The 17,560-nt window shown below is 40.0% G+C and overlaps 1 protein-coding gene across 9 annotated transcripts in view; it reads right to left on the minus strand.

Moving 5' to 3' along the window:
• NCKAP5 (NCK associated protein 5) overlaps nucleotides 1-17,560 on the minus strand; it is a 918,990-nt gene that overhangs the window by 254,291 nt on the left and 647,139 nt on the right. For all 9 annotated transcript variants that reach the window (XR_012506967.1, XM_045508840.2, XM_045508844.2 and 6 more), the window contains one exon: nucleotides 14,278-14,427. Coding sequence is in view for 8 of the 9 variants with exons in the window: in XM_045508840.2 (XP_045364796.2) it covers nucleotides 14,278-14,427 (150 nt within the window). In the remaining variant the exon portion in view is untranslated. The remainder of the gene's footprint in view (nucleotides 1-14,277; nucleotides 14,428-17,560) is intronic.

Genomic DNA, 17,560 nt, shown 5'->3' on the forward strand with positions numbered 1-17,560 from the left:
CACACTCTAGTGACTCTTTTTTTTTTCCCCAGAACTTAAATCTTAGATAAAGGAAATGCAAATTCACAAAAGCCCATTTTGGGGGCTGTATCTAGTGCATTTCTTCAGATTCAGTTGCCACCTGCTCCTGGTTGCCAGTGCACTGTCTTGTGAGGCTATCTTCTTATTCTTCAGGAAGGATTACTATATACTTTCTGCTATGAAATTAGCCCCAAAGCTGAAATGTATAAACTTGCTACTAAAACTGAAATTATCCTGACCTGAGATGCATGGGGCCTTCCAAAGTCTTTCCCCAAAATCTTGGCATCTTAATAGTGCCTCCTGAAGGAATGCCCAAGGGACACAGGGAAGGGAGGAGAACAGTGACAAGTGTCTGCGGGCTGACTTAGGGAATGGTAGACCATAGTGATGACTTAGTTATTTCTATACCTAAACAGATCCTACTTTATTTTATATATTCTATGGACCCTTTCTCTCTACTTTTTCTGATGCAACGACGCCAGTGAGGTTTCCAGAAGAAAAAAGTGGGCCCCTTTATGAATGGCTGGTTTGGAGACTAGTGTGGCTTCATGTAGGTTTGTAGCTGACTGCAAAATGATTTGTCTCAGCTGGTTATGTGCAGAGAGCAGCTGGCGGCAGGTACCCAAATAGCTGCATAGAGAAGTTAAAAGGGGCCATTGCCTGCTGAGAGAGCAGGAGCACTGCTTTGAGGACTCCCTGAAGCATGGCCTCCAGCAGCACAGGGGTGCTGGCAGGGAGCCAGAGAAACTGCGGCAGCTGACAGCCTTGCCAAGGAGCAGTCGGAGAAAACGTAAACTGGTCATTCTGAGTAAAGGTTTGGGGACCAAATATGAGCTGAAGAGGTGGAGTGACAACTGATGAGGAGCTCTTTAGACACCGCAAAGGAGAGACTGTGTGAGAAGAGGAGACCCATGCTCAAGACCCTCCATGTAAAGTCAGAGATGAAAGGCACCAACACAGTGGCATATCTCAGTGTCCTGGTCAGCTGGAACCTGGCCTCTTGGCTTTTGAAATGACTACAGACCCAGGTTCAACATATTGCTCCTTCTCCCGTCTTCCCCACACCTCCACTTTGGCAAGTGGACAGTAATCCCTGGACACAAATAAATCAGGTTTAGACCCTCCAATATCAAAAGATTAATATAAGGTGATTGGTTGATTCATTGTAACCAATTTAGTACGTGGAAGGAAAAGAAAATTCAAATGGCCTAGAAAAGGCCATGTATGTCACACTGAATCTTTGGTGTCCTGACTCAGAAGCAACAAAAAGCCAGAGACATCAGAATAAAGAAATATGGTGAAATATGGAGGTTCCTTAAAAAACTAAAAATAGAGTCACCATATGATCCAGCAATCCCACTTCTGGCACATATCTGGAAAAGATGAAAACTCTAATTTGAAAAGATACATGCACCCCAATCTTCACAGCAGCACAATTTACAGTAGCCAAGACATGGAAGCAACCTAAATGTCCACTGACAGATGACTGGAAAAAGCAGATGTGGTATGTATGTATGTATATATGTATATATACATATGTGTATGTATGTGTGTGTGTGTGTGTGTATATATAAAAAATAAAATATTACTCACACATAAAAAAGAATGAAATTCTGCCATGTGCAGAAACATGGGTAGATCTAGAGATTATCATACTAAATGAAGTGATAGAGAAAGATAAATATCATATTACTTATTTGTGGAATCTTTAAAAATGATACAAAAGATCTTACTTACAAAACAGAAACAAACTCACAGACATAAAAAGCAGTCTTATGGTTACCAAAGGGAAAGGGGATGGGAAGGGATAAATTAGGAGTTTGAGATTAACAGATACACACTACTCTACATAAAACAGATAAACAACAAGGCCCTACTATATAGCTTAGGAGCTATATTCAATATCTTGTAATAACCTATAACAGAAAATAATCTGAAACATATATATACATATATATGTGTGTGTGTATATATATACATATATATATATCTGAATCACTGCTGTACACCTGAAACACAACATTATAAATCAACTATATTTCAATAAAAATAAAAAATAGAAAAAAGAAATACAGTGAAAAAGAGGAACAAGTGATTCCCATCCTCCACTCCATCACTTGAGGGATGAGAAGATGCAAAGAAGGTGGTGACTAAGTGAAATACGAGACTCACTAACAAGAAAACAGCCTAGCAGTCTGGAAGCACATGACTCACAGTCCTCAAGTCACCTGCAAGAATGTCCACTCTCAGATTCCCCTGCAGCCTAGAGGAGGGGGGCCAGATATGTGCAATGCGCATGTGCATACATGGTGTATGTCGTGTTCCTGTCTGTCTGTCTGCCCTCTTATCTGGGAATCAGTGGAGGAGAATGTAAGGGTTCCGGGGTGATGGCAGAGGAGGAAGAACAAAGAACTCTTTTACAGCTCTTTGGAAACTGTCACAACAGGTAAATGTGAGATAAAGAAATTCTTATTTTAAACAAAACAAAATTTAATCTGTTCATTACATATTTACTCCTTCAGTGCATTTTACAAGAAATATTTCTGAAAAGTTCCTTTCTTGGAATTGTGAGCTAAGCCAGTTTAAGATCTACGTAAGATTAGCAGATAAGTAACTTGTCATATTTTCCCCACGAAATGTATTGCCTGTGAATTTACCAAATTTACATCTGGCTGGCATCAAGAGGTTTCAGTATTATATATAATTATTATGTCATTATTATAATTATAATATCATTAGTGTAGTCAATAGATACTTATTAAAATCTATTATGCTAATTACTTGATAATCTATTGTAATAATTACTTGATAATGAGCCTGGTTTAGATTCTTTCTGAGGATCCATGAAGCACTTACACTTTTGCTGTGAGGCCCTTGGGATCAGGTTTTGGACACTGAAGGCTAGGAAAGACCATAAATGGGGTCTGCACTCAAGAATTTACATTCATCTCAGGAAATATGCAGACACTGCTTTTGGAGGAGAAAACCTGTTTACTTTCTTATTTGTCTCTCTCATAAAACTAGACTGCAGGGAGATTTTTCAGTTACTTGGATTTCTGAGGAACGCATTTTATCATATGGACTTAGAAACATCTGCACATCGTACTGTTTGCCTGCAGTTGCTTCTCATTTTAAGCTGGAATTACTTAGAGTTCCTTCCCCCAAGTTCCTACACTGTATGGGAGGCCGTTTCCTCTAAATGAATTCATGATCATCTTGGTATTTTATGAGATTGCCCAAACCAATTTAACTTTGGCCCTGGGCACATAAAAAGCAAAAAACAATAATGATGTCACAGGAAAAGGTGCTTTTCCTGTTTCTAAGAAAGCTCCCCTGGATACGACTACTAATGAGACAAAAGTAAAGGAAAAGACTCTGCCTTGAGAAAAAAGATCCAAAATTTCCAAAAGGATCATATTCCTTGCTGTGATTTTAAAAGCATTTCTTTTTTCTTTGCTATGTTGAGATCTTACCTATTCAAAACAAACAATGGACCCATTGTACAAGCTGCATCTTCTTTAAAAGCACAGCAGAAAGTTACTTTCTGGAAGAGCCCTCTGCCCTTATATCAGTTAAATACCTCGACATTGAACACGGAAGAGGTTGAGCCTACTCTGGGTGACCATAACTAATGGGTTCCAGTTAGAAAACCAGGAATGCAGCTGAGTGTGATGCTGAGAATGCTTATTTAGAAAGTTAAATTCACAAATAAAAACAAAGACGTTTGAGATAGTTCTGAAATAGGAATAATTACCCAAACCAATACTGCAGAGGTTTTTTACACCCAGGACAGCTTGTATTTATAATTTCACCTCCCACGTTCAAATCTTAAAATCCCTGATCCATCGGAGTACTTGGTCACAGTGCTTTGCTTATAAAGTAGAACTGTATATCTCCCACTCCCACAGCAGAGATGCCGTAAGGTTGGGGCTGATTTGAATGCTAATGAATTAGGTCACTCTCAGAAGGCTGCCGTCAGAAATGAGGGTAAGTGGATTTCCTACAACACTTCATGGATTTGGGGTGACTGTTATTACTGACTCTGCCTGTAGAGGAGGTACCTAAATAACAAGGGCATTTTTCTGGACCCCATTCTGGTACCACTATTTTTTTTTTTTTACCCCCAAGGCTGTGTAACATTTTCTCCTGGCAAATTATTAGAGTTTATAGAATGCTGTGGTTCTGGAACTGGGACTGTTCATCAATCATGCTGCTTTTTGAATCACAGCTTGTAATTTTTATTCATGACACTTAGGTAAGGAACTCAGAAGCGTGACATCTAGGACAACTCAGATACCCACTGTGAAAAAAGAACTAAGATTTGGGGTTTTGTTTTCTAATTATACTCATGGCATATTAGGCTTAATCCCACTTTGCAGTGTGAGGTTTGAAATGCCTAATTGGCTGTAACTAAGCAAACTGAGTCCTTCTGATTAATCAAGCCAGCAGCTTTCAGTTTCTGACATCAAAATTTATACCCTCCATGAAAAGAAACAAGGCCGCGGCTACATAGCATTAAACCAACACACAATTAACAACGCTTTGTTCTAATTATCTCTGGGTACAATTAATGTTGGCCCAATGGTTCATTTTTCTTCTTTGATAGCTCTCCGAGTATTTATGGAGATTAGTCCTTGATGCATTGGCTTTCTTTAAGATCTGGGGTTTTCTTACAAGCTCCCACACAGATCTGAGCAGGGTGAAGTAATGTGTTTATGCAGATTAACATTGGCCATATCAGCTTTTTCTCAACATCTGAGGTATTCTCACAAGCTTCCACTCAAATCCAGCCCTGGCCACACAATGCACTTTGGCCTGCTACCTTGCACTGAGGATTTTTGCTTTCCTCTCAGCAGTTAGTCATAACTGGTGAAAGGTTACGTCTTGATTGAACAAGCATCCAGGAGCTGGAAGGCCAAAAGGGCTGCTGTAAAACGGCGATGCAGATGCTAATAAAACCCAAGGTAAGAGGAAAGCTTGGCTGCCTATTATGGGGGAACTTAAACTGCAGACAAGCTCCGATCCCTCACATCAATAGTGTAGAGAAAGGCAGCCCAACAAGAGCGCTGATCAAAGGCTTTGGTGATTGGTGCGACTTTAATTCATGGAAGGCATGTATTTTTTCTACACTCCAAAGGCGAAGTCAGTGGGGGCCTGAGCGTTAACGCAGTAAGTATTCTCTCCGGGGCCCAGGCCTGTCTGCACCGACGCTCGGCGTGGTTGTTCGGCCGTATTATTTTATGCTGTAAAGACGGGCTGAGCCACATGAGGCTGCGGCTCTGGGGCCCTGAGGAGATTCCAGGGGCTGTTAGTTAAGAACACCTCTAAACAGACTGAAGGCTTGATTAGACAGTCCATGGACATTTAAAATCAACACCATTAGCTCTTAATACACATGCGATGGAGAGATGGGTAACTCCACGCCCCTGCACTTCTGGCCTTTCAGTCTAATTTCTGGCAGAATGAGCCTAGACTCTGGCAGGCCCCTGTCCTGATGGCTCCTGACGCTGCTTCAGGCTTTGTCGCTCTTTTATCCAAGCAACTCCCTCTGCCCTTCCTTGAACTGCTTGCCTAGAAAATGTGCATGAAGCCTCAGGCTCAAACGGCACCTTCACATCTCCTGGCCTTCTCCCAACAGAATCCAGTTTGTTACTTCTATCTCGGGATTCCATTGACCCTTGGAGTACTGTTTAATTTGTTTTAATGTTAGTATTTTTATTATTTAAGTTAGTACATTTTTGTCTTCCTTCTAATAATGTATCTCAAGGGCAGAGAAAATTGCACCATGGATCTTTGGAGCTCCAGCACCCAGTAGCAGTCTGGGCCCAGAGATGCCAAAGTAGGGAGAGAAGGAGTGGGGAAAAGACAGTGAAAGATAGACAGACAGACAGAGACAGAGAGAGACACAGAGACAGAGAGGGAGAGAAAGACAGAGAGGGGGAGAAAGAAGAGAAGAAGAAAGAGGACAGCACAGAAGAAAAATTAAAGACAGTATCTAAGTAGCAATCTACCTTTCTGAGTGGTATTCAAACAATTCTGACATTTAAATAAATAAAACCCAAGAACTTTGCCAAATCATAGAATTAATGAGACTGTCAGCTGTGGTGTTCCACCCCCCAGTGTCCAATACATGAGCACGTGCCAATGGTGTTCCCCTATAGAATCTAGGAGTTTGGATGGAACCACCAGGAAAGAGAAACAAGCTCTTCAGCGGCACTGCCAATGTAGTGGGATACAAGCTGGGAAGAGTCTGGTTGCCATCTTTGCCAACACATGGAGACAACCTGTTTATGAATGAAAAAAGCGTGGAGGAGAACAGGGCTGAGAGATGGGAAAAGCTCCCTGACATGGCGTGAACCCCTGCACTAATCCATGCCTTCGTCCACTGTTACACCTGTTTCTAGTTAGGTGACGGTTCTTTCTTTTGTTAAGTCAGCCCGTGTAGGGCCTCTTGCTTGTAACTGAAAGTGATGACAAAGAGAGAGCCTTGAAAGAACAGAAGGATTGCCTCCGTTGTAGTTCTCCAAAGAATTTTGATCTCTGACTGTCTTAGCAGCCCCTAGGCCCTTCCATCCCTGTATCCTCTGTTCAGCAATAATGGCAGCTCCTTAGAGGGTGGGTGGGCTGCTTCTCCCTAACTGTGCTGCCCCATCAGATTCATTTCTGGGATTCTTAATTCTGGAGAGTCACTGCTTCTTAAATGGACATGAAGAAATCTAACTGCCTATTTGTATAACTTTTTGAAAAGAATGGTCGTGCTGTAAATATTCTATAAAAATATGAGTGGATAAAGGCTTAAGTACCAGGATGCTCATCACCACATTATAATAATGAAAAAGAGTCAACAACCTAAGTAGCAAACAGAAAGTCATTAAATAAATGGTCCTCGGCATCCATTTGATAAATTTCTACACAGCCATCAAATCATATTTTAAGGAATATTGAATAACGTGGGGAATAGTTTTGATATATTATATAAAAGAGTAAGCTACTAAACTGTATAAAGTAATATTTTATGATTTCCTAATTGGATTAAGTACAACACAGAAAAAAAGACTGAAAATATACATGTCAAAATGTTAATAGCAGATATTTCTGATTGGTATAGTTAAGATTTATCCAGTTCCTTATATTTTCCTTATTTTCTAGACTGTGAGTATTTACTACTTTTATAATCAGAAATTTGCTAGTACAAAGTTACATACTGACATAGGAAGGGACTTCTTTTTTTTTAAACTTCAAGCTCCTTTACCGAAGAGGAGTTTTTGTCTTTAATCCTAGTTTAGTGGTTGTTGCTAAGTGACCCACAGTTGGATACAAATTAATCAGGAGAAAGATTTACACCAGATAACTTAAGATAAGGATGTGTGCAGTTACCTGTCAGCAAGCTGTCACAGAATCTAAAGATTAGAAGGAAACAGGGATTTCTATTCAGACTACCATCAGCATGCTGCTTTATAACTTTTAAAATTTCTTTTTCTATTGCTTTAGGACAGGAGAGGATAAAAGTGAGAGGAAGAAGAAGGTAAGAACTTGAAGCCAATCAGGAACGCTACACAGAAGACTCTCTCATCAGCAAAGAGCCAATGCCAAACCTGGGTGTGTCAAACTCACAGCCATGGCAGGGGAGCCATCAGAGGCAGGCTGCAAGCCACTTCACAGCACTTTTGATTATAAGCTTTCCTTTCAGGCTCAAAAGCTCTCTGGCATTGGGCACACATGGGAAGGGCTTCTGCATCCAAGTCTGAAGATTCAGGGAAAGTTCTACTCAAGACTGGGGAAAAGAAATGTTAGACTAAAAAGTGTTGACGCCAGTGAAAGCATGTTGGACTTGCTACTGAACTGGGCCTAAAGTCTTTGAAGAGCTTTCAATATCACTTGAAAAGCTGTATCGGTAGTTCTCAATTCTGACTGTGCATCTGAATCACCCGCAGGCTTTTATAAAAGCATAGATGTTTAGTCTCCATCTTGGACTTAAAGACTTGGAATTTCCTGGGTTGTCTTCGAGGCATCTGACTTTTCAGGAGCTCTGTTTCTACATGGGTTTCATCCCTCTTGTCTGCTTGCAGATTTCACTGCTAACCTGCATATTTCTCTCGCCTGCATTGTGGATTTCACTCATTCCACGGGTTGGTTCCCACTGGCCCACCAGCATGCCCTAATGTCACCTGTCTTTCAATAGAGCTCCTATGGTGTGTCTCTCTTTAGCCATGACACTCTCCCATCTTGGCTCCACTTAACACAGGTAAATGGAGAAACGCTGTCTGTCTTCACGTTGTCTCCATGTCCTTACCTTTCCACCCACTCAATCAGAAACTGTTGTTATCAAGCTTTTTCTAACCTATTCCTTGCCAGAGCCAGTGAGGATTTCTCTGTTTCATCTTTCTTACTTTCCTCGTGGCATTTGACAAGGCTGCCCTTGAAACACCTTCTTCTTTAGGCTTCTATGACACCGCACACCTTTCTGATTTCCTTCATATCTCACTAGCTACCATTCCTTTTCCACTCTCACTGGTTGGCTCTTCTTCCTCTGCTGGACCTCCAATGCAGGGGCATCCAGGGCTCTGTCCTACGCCCCCTTAAGGCCCACATTTATGCTTACTTCTGATATGGCCTCATTAAATCTTACGACGTAGAATGTCATCTATATGCTGATAACTCTCAAATCCATATCCTTAGCCCTGACCTTGGCCTTGGATATCCAGATGCCTATCGAACATGGTCACTTGAATGTTTAATAGGCATCTCAACTCAACATGGACACAACAAACTTATCACTGTACATTCCTTTCCCCAAGTCACCTCTCCTCCAAACCTCGCCTCTCTCAAAAATTTGGAACAAACCCATGCTCAGTTGCTAAGGTCAACGACCTAAATGTCACCCCTGGTTCTCATTTTTCTCTTATAGTTCACATCCCATCCTTCAGTAATTCCAGTAAGTTTTACTTCTAAAATATATTCTTACTTGACCATCTCTTCCCAGCACAGCACACTGAAACCATACAAATGGAATTCAAATTCTGACTCTCACACCTACTAACTACATGACCTTGGGCAAGTTACCTAACTTGTCTGGGGCTCAGTTTCCTAAGCTATAAAATGGGATGACAATAATCATATCTACCCCATGCCACAGGGTGGTTATGAAGATTAAAATAGTGCATGTGTGTACATGTGTATATGTGTATATGTGTGAATGTCATCATTATTATTCCCCACTAGTCCACTTGTCCACCGATATTGGTACCTAGTTCTATTATTTTTATTCCCCGTTAGTCTTAAGTACCCACTCTAGATCATTCTAATACATCAGTCTGGAATCTGAAACAACCCCCTGCCTGATCTTCCTGTCTCTATCTCTGCCCTGCTACGAGCCCACAAATCAGCAAGCGCTGTCTTTCTACAGCACAGGTCAGATCACGTTTCTTCCCTAGTTATAAGTCTCTCATGGCTTCCTTCACCTTTATCATTTTGTTCAAAATCTCTACTGTGACTGTGACCGTGACCTAGAAGGCTTCACAGGGTCTAGCCTCTGTCTACCTCTCTGAATTCATTTTCTTCTAATTTTCAAACCTTATGTCTTATTTTCCAGAACAAAGTTCTTCCTTCTATTCCTCTAAATTTCTACCACCTCTAGGCTTTCACACTTGCAGTCTCTTCTTGCTCTTCGGCCAGATCCTCACACAGCTGTCTCCTATTTTTTATTTACATTATTACCTCCACATGGCCCGGTGTGAGAGGCCATTGTAGGTAAATACCTCTCCCATTTCCATCCCCACATTCTCTACTACTACATCACCTATTTTTTTCTTATTCAGAGGGCCTTATTTGTCTATTCATTTGGTATTTTGCTTATTTATTGTTTTATCTAAGTATGCACTTTCTGCCTCCATTTACTGGGGTTAGGGACCATGAGAATTGATCAAATCCCAGTGTCTAGAATAGCATTTGTCCATAGAAGGTATTCAGTATATACTGACTGACTACAAATTCAACATATAGTTGAGATTATATGTTGCAGCCAGATTTGAGAATTACTATTTTTAACTACCTCATTTTAAACAGGAGTTCCCGATGAACAAGAATGCTTATGCTGAGCACTTTAATTGTCCTACTTTTATGGACAGTATAACTGAGCAGAGAAAGCTGTTATTCACTCTAACACATTTAATTGCCATGTTTTCTTGCACAAAATAAATCTTTCCTATAAGATGCCAAGTTCTTCTGACCTTGAGGCTATAGCTAAGGCATCAGCATGTATCTGAAGGCTCAGAACTCCCAGGTGTCTCAGGCCAGTCCTCCTCCGGGCTACAGTCTGGGAATCAGAGACGCTGTGGGAGTTGAGAGTGAGCAAAGGGATGCCGAAGATTTCTAGCCAGGCGCAAAGTCAATTAATGCATGGGAGAAAGGGCTGGTTGGTATGTGGGGTGAGGGGGTCTGGAGACAAGCAATTGTGGATTTCAAGGAACATGCCGTGAGCAAACCTAGGACCCGAGGCCACAGCCCAGGAGTAGAGAACAGGGAAACACAAAGTCAGATCAATGGACCGTGAAGGTCAAGTCTGGGAAGATCCCGTAAATCAATGGTCTGGGATGGGGTGGGAGATAAGTGGTTTTTCAATAGAAGGGCCTGGGACATGGCAGTGCAGGTAGAAATGGTGAGCTTTATTCTGAGCAAGCCGTCTCTGAAACAGCGGCCATGGAAATCTAGACTTTTTAATAAAACAGAAAACACCACATCTAGCACTTAAGAGTTACAGAAATGGACAACTGGCATCCAGATCGCCCATGTGGTCCTTATGACACAGACATGAAATACACCAAGTGGTTTCTCCACCAGACTTGGGGCCCTAAACAAAAATGAGAATTTATGCCCGGGGGAAACAGTTGCTGGGTGATGAGGGTAAGTAGCCTACTCCTCTTTATGAACAACTGAAAATTACTGAAACCAAGGCACCGAGGAGAGAAAACAACTGCTAAGAGGAGAAAGAAAATGTGTGAAATGTGTGTGTATGTCATTATTATTTTGACTTCTGGCTGGCCCAGGAGTTCTTTTGGGAAGGTAAAGGTCTTATTCAGCAAAATACCTTGATGAGGCCAGGAAATGGTAGGGGTGAGACCAGGGGTGGGATGCAGAGAGCGATGGAGCTCTGCGTAATAAAATGCTGGGGAGCTTGGCCATGGGAGCATGAGTGGGAGGGAAAGAGCTGGCCATGCCCTATGGCAGGAGGCCGGGAATTGAGAAGGGATGAGTGAGAAATGCCCTGCAGCTGAAGGACTTGGAGGAAAGCACCATCTAAAGACCAAGTGCAAAGCCCTTAGTCTTGGGAGTATCCTGCATGACCACACACCCTGCGTGGGGTTAGCTTTTGGAAAAATTGAGTAAAGTGGATTCTGTTACACATGATATCCCTTCTAAAAGGCAAGGAAAGGGATTGAAAGTTGAGCAGTGTAGGAACTCAGCCCCAGGAATGACTGCAAGATGGAACAGCTCTAGAGTAGGGTTGGGAGCAGACTTTCTTCAGGCTGTGGGATATGGTATTTGGACAATATATACTTAATTCTCAAAGTCAGGGCCTCCTCAGCTTCAATCTAGGCTGTTTTTAAAAATATTGTTGTGATATTAATCAAGTACATAATATTAGAAGTCAGGTCTGTGTCTCCTGTCCTTTTCGATACCTACTTGGGACCTATTTCCAAAACAGAAATTAAGAAAATTGTTTTCCATCACCCTGACAACCCTCCTTCTCTGGTCCCTACAACACCAGGGACCAAGAGATTAGGGTATACAAATACGGTTGTTTCAAAAATACACTGATGGAAAATATTTTTTGTTTTTCTAAAATCTTGCTGTATGACATCAAAATTTGCCAAAACTATTTTGAAGCATTATGGTTAATTCACCTGCAATCTTCCAAAAGAGCATTTTTGTTAAAGTGTATAAATCTATGTGGGGGTCTGTGACCAGCTCTGACTGCAGTCTGTCAAAATGAGCCCTCAGTTTTCCTGCAGTAATTGCCCACTTATGCAAAGGAGTCTATACAGAGAGCACAGCTAGTAAATTTAAAAAAATAAAGTAACATAAAATTCATATGAAAATCAGATAATACGTGTGAGTGTGAGAGAGAGGGGGATATGATGTCTTTTTATTGTCTGTTTAAGGAGACAATAGTGAGATTTGGGAGCAAGGAGAGAGTTCACTTACTATTCAGCAAAGAATCTTAGGGAACTAGCAGTGACACTGACTAGGGGACATTAACCTAGAAAATGAAATATTTTTGTAAATTAAAATTGTGGGGCCGAATGACACTTAGAGATATCATCTATTGCATCCAACTAATGCTGGATGCCAGAGTTTTTGCCTGAAGTGTAAAGATCTCTGTGAAAGGAAAAAAATATTGCTTCTCTTTTGCTCAGTGAGGGTTTAAGAAACATTCGCTGCCAAAGATTTTTTTAAAATACCTCTTAGCTTGATGAAATAAAATGTTTTTCACTAAGTTGTCTCAGTAACAATTAGATGAACCAAAAGCAATTCTCACCATAATCATCAATAAAAATAACCATTTAAGTACACGGTGCTAGGGAAATAAGAAATTGTAATATCAAGTCATTTCTACTCTTAAATCCAGTTAATTCACCATCAAGACAAAGCTATGATTTTCTGAAAGCTCTCAGATGGCAACCTCAGTCTCCCTGGAGAAGGCTTTCCCACCTTTCAAAGTAACTATCTTAATAACAACAGAAGTGTGAGCCTCTTGTGGAGCTTCAGGGGTGATTCTGGGCCCTTTACCCAAGGGGAACTGCCAGAGGTTCCCTAAGTTTACCTGTTTTCTGCCCTAAGCGTGACAACATCACATGCTTAACCTACCTTCAGTCACTCCTGTGTGGAGCAGCTGACGTTTTTCATTCATAGTTCTTGTATTAAACATTACATCCAGATAAATGGGAAAAATGATTTAAGAAAAGGCAGGAGCCTTGGAGTAGGAGGAAGGAAAAGACCGCGTGCCAGAGACCGTTGTACAAATATTAACTCATTTAACCCATATTACTTCCCTGGAAGGTAAGTTACTATTATTATCTCCAGTTTTGCAGATGAGGAAATTAGGCTTTCTGTGCCTCTGTTAAGTCTCCCAAGGCTTTAAAACTAGAAAGTAATAGAAGTTGGGATTCAAACCAAACTCTGGGAATCTGCCTCCAAAGTCCATGATATTAACTATTTTGCTTTATTATTGCTGAGGAAATTAAAATAAAAACAGCATGCTCCTACAGACAACGTGGTAGGTTAGGGTTAGGGGCAGGATTGCAGGAACCAACCATAGAAAACAAGATCTCTCGCGATCTTGTTTCTTGTTTCTTCACTTTACTGAAAGAAGTTCTAAGATTCTGTAGATCCTATGGTGGAGCTACATTTTTAGATATTGGCTAAAAAGCCCCTTGTGCCTAGTTTAAGAAGAGGTGAGCTAACCACAGTCCTTGCTTAAAAGTAATGATGTCCCAGTTCTATTATGCAAACAAAATTTACTGAAAGCAGGTAAGCCAACTCATAGAAAAAGACATCTTTGCTAGGTCCTTCAGCATATGAATGAATAACTGGTTCTTTGAGGCCTGCTGTAAACATTCAGAAATTAACACTTGAAGTGATGTCAACTGGCACTAAGTAATAGATCAGAAGTTTCAAACTGTGTTTGAGGACTATAATGGTCAGAAAACCTCTTTAAAGCACCCTTTAGCTCAACTTCACCTCTATTTTTACATGTCTTACATGTTAAAATTCCACACAAGCTTTTTTGCTTTTTGAAGACATAGCTCTATCACTTAAAATTAATTTTTTTTTCACAATTGCTGGTACATCATATTGAATCTTTTGTTTATCCATTCACTCATTTGTTCATTACATTAGGCACTGGGGAAAAAAAGTGAAATATCACTCATCCTCTCCCTCAAGGAGCTTGCAGTTTTAGGGAAACTGATCCAGTTTGAGGGCTGGACTGAATTAAAAATGAATTATTGTCCTATGTACTCTTTTTAAGGCAATACAGTCATAGTCACTAGGTCAAGACTCTCTCAGTGGTTACAGATTTTCACTTTGTGCTCATCACTAACAGAGGAATCACAATGGGAAGGAGCTATTCTCCCAGCTACGTCTGGGAGAATTGAAGAGAGGGAGATTTACACTCACTCAAAAGCAGTGCCAATAAAAGAAGTAGAACACAGTTATTTTTTTGTTAAACTTGTAAAAATGCTTTCCATTTCTTACCTCTAGAGCCTTCAATCTTTCTAGAAGCAATTTGGTCTTTTCTTTCCCCTCATCTGCACTGCTGCCTTCACTCCTCGAATCCTCATCTACCACCATGTGAAGGCCTTCCAAAGCTTCTTTGTGTTTTCTCTCTTCCTCTGACAGCTTTCCCTGAAACAAGAAAGAATTATTGTTTTCAATAATCTCCACTGAAAAATAAGCAAGAGTCTAAGGCTTAAAAGTTTGGCATTTCCCTACTGTTTTTGCCTTCTTTCCAGGGCTGGAGAAGATTTTGCTAAATAAATTCTGAGTGATGCTTATACTAGTAAGGTCACCACTTCTGAATGCACATGTCCTCTGCTCTGTTTGAGAAGTGACCCAGCCCACAAAGCCATAGGTGGAGTCACGTGGTCAATCCATTTTTATCAGCACCATGGAATTCAGCTGTGCTCTAAACTGGGCAAAAATAAGCCAACCTTGATACCTTGTGAACAGCTTAGCTCCTCAAAATAGGATCATTAAAGTTACTGGACATGCATCCATTTAATTAATTTAAGGGAAAAGAAAATATCACAAAATACTGAAATGATGACTTCAGAATTCTAAGCTGAAACTAATTAGTTCCTTCGGTTCGATAATGTAACAGCTTTTAAGGACCCCTTAGTCCCCTTTCTAGTCCTCCAGGATTTGTCATATAGCCTTGAGGCAGACAGGAAATGTTATCTCATCTTGCCTCCCCTGTTTTTTGGAAGCTCCTCACTCAACCTTGTCTCTGGCAGCTTTTTGAATATTGAGAAGTATTCTTTTGAGCCTAATGATTGGCTCTTGTTTTCAAGAGAAAAAGAAATGTCAAGAGCATATCATATGAGAAAAAAAAACTCATCCATTTTGTACATGTATCAAGACCCCGTGCCACAGAACCAGGCAATAACATTCCATCACACTAGTTAATTCTAGCCACAATGCTGCAGAAATCTGTGTATTAATACAGCTGGTTGTCAACCATGTGGGCTAAATTTGATTATCAATGATGACAGATTTCTTCATACTTAGCACTAAATTAAGATCGCTTGCAAATACAGAGCCATAAGATTTAATGCTTAATTAACCTCTAAGTATTTATAAAATCTCCCAAGAAAAGAATAGCATAAAGGGGGGAAAAACAGATTTTCAAACTGTTCATGAAGGTGCTTTGGAGGTTCCAAAACTGTTTAAATAATAATAACTTATTTTTAAATGATGAAGTATGTAAAAAAGCCTTAATGTATATGCACATAGGTATAAATATATATATGTATAGATATATAAAACACTGTAAACTATACAGATTAACAGATGTTAATCTGTTTCATATAGATTTCAAGATACAATTTCCCCTTCTTTATATAAATGCACAATTGACTAGGCAGGTGATAGTTCTTTATGAGATCAGGCCTGGGCACGCCCAACCACATACAATGTGCAGGTGTGTCCACTTGCACAACATGTGTGAGTTCAGCTCAGATACATGCCCAGTGAGTTTAAGGTACAGATCCTTGGGCCAGGACAAAAATCCAGGTTATGACTATATTTTTATAGCTTTGATTCTTAAGGTTTGTTCACTCATCAGACTTTCATTTCCATGATAAAGAACTTCAAATCTGCAGTTACCAGATTAGTTTTGAAATGCAGAGGTCCTTCTACTTTTTAGATTTGGGATCACTCTAATTAAACACTAAACTGTGACTGCAAAGCAAGCTTCTTAAAAAATATCATCTACCTCTATTTCTCTGTATATATATACAGACACCCTGTAATAACAGGATTCTATAGCTAATTAAAAGAAACAAAGAAAAGCCACTGGTGTGGTGAACTGAAAGTCAAAAGACTTTGGAATATGACAGCCGGATTCCAGATCAACCATTTATCAGCTTGACAGATAATCTTGGGCACACTACTTAATTTCAATAACACTTGGCTTCTTTGTCTCCTAAATGCCAAAATGAGGTTAATGGCCACATATGTAACATACACACATACACAGTCAACTTTCATTATTCGTGGTAGTTATGTTCTATAAAGTTGTCATGAGCATTGAATTAACAAATACTGAATCATTGCTCCTAGGGGAAATATAGGGTTAGGTTTCTGTAGGCCTCTGATTGCAATAGTTTTATCACTAATCAATATATAATCTTGTTTTATGAGCGTTTCTATTTAAAGACACCTTGTTTAACATATACTGTTGATTAATTAGTGTTGAACTTGCAGCCAATGGCACCATAATTCATGCCTGAACAAAGCTTACCTAACACCCATTTTCTCCATAAGGCCCTTCAGAGCCCTCTTGCACTTATGAATGCTAGACAGCACTTCAGCACTATGCTCAGGGGCTTTTTTCAACAGGGAAACCACTAACAAAAAGCACAAAATGTAAAAAAGTGGCACTAAATAAGAGTACAAAAAAGGATACTCATTTTCAGTACGAGAGTTGAAAAAAGAAGACAGGGTGTTGCCTTGGGTGACCTAAGCTGGGAACATGAGTGACTCAAAGTTTTCACCCCTCTGTGGATGTCCATGAATGACCATGAAAGCACTGCAAGTGTTGATTCCCGGGGGTTGCAAATACATTTTAGGGAGAAAGTGAATTCACAAAGTCCAAAATTAATGAGGATCGACTGTATATCTACACACATGCACATTTAAGGTGTCTAGGGCACAGTGCCTAAGTATTATTATATGAAAGGACTGGACACAATTCAAGATAGTATAGATTATATATGAGTATTTAGGTTACATAAAATGCAAGGGTCATTTTATATAAGTTGAAGAAAGGGTGACCAATAATGACTGAGAGATGTGATTTTGTGGAAATGCAACGTGACTTATGCTTTGGTGGGGTGATACCATTTGAACAGATAGAGAGGCACAGGATGGGATATTTAGTCAAAGAGAAAACTGAAATCAAGACTCCCAGTCAGGAATATATTTTGTCTTTATTGGTTTATGAGGAAACCAGTTTGGTTAGAGTGCAGAAAGCATTGAGAAGTCATTGAGTAATAGAATTGGAAAGTAAAAGAGAGAAAGGATTCTTGGAAATGAGAAAGAAAAATTCAGATACCATTCATTTATTCATTATTTTTATCAGAATGTTTATTGGACACAAACTATTGGTCATTTGATGGTCTAGGTGCTGGAAATATGGCAAACAAGACAAAGTTCCCATACTCTATGAATTTGTATTCTAATTATGGGAAACACAATAAACTCCAAGTCAAATCAGTAAGTTGTATGTATAATTGTAGCCAGTGGTATGTTTGGCGAC

This window comes from Camelus bactrianus, chromosome 5, assembly GCF_048773025.1.
Source record: "Camelus bactrianus isolate YW-2024 breed Bactrian camel chromosome 5, ASM4877302v1, whole genome shotgun sequence".
In the NCBI taxonomy this organism is placed as follows: domain Eukaryota; kingdom Metazoa; phylum Chordata; class Mammalia; order Artiodactyla; family Camelidae; genus Camelus; species Camelus bactrianus.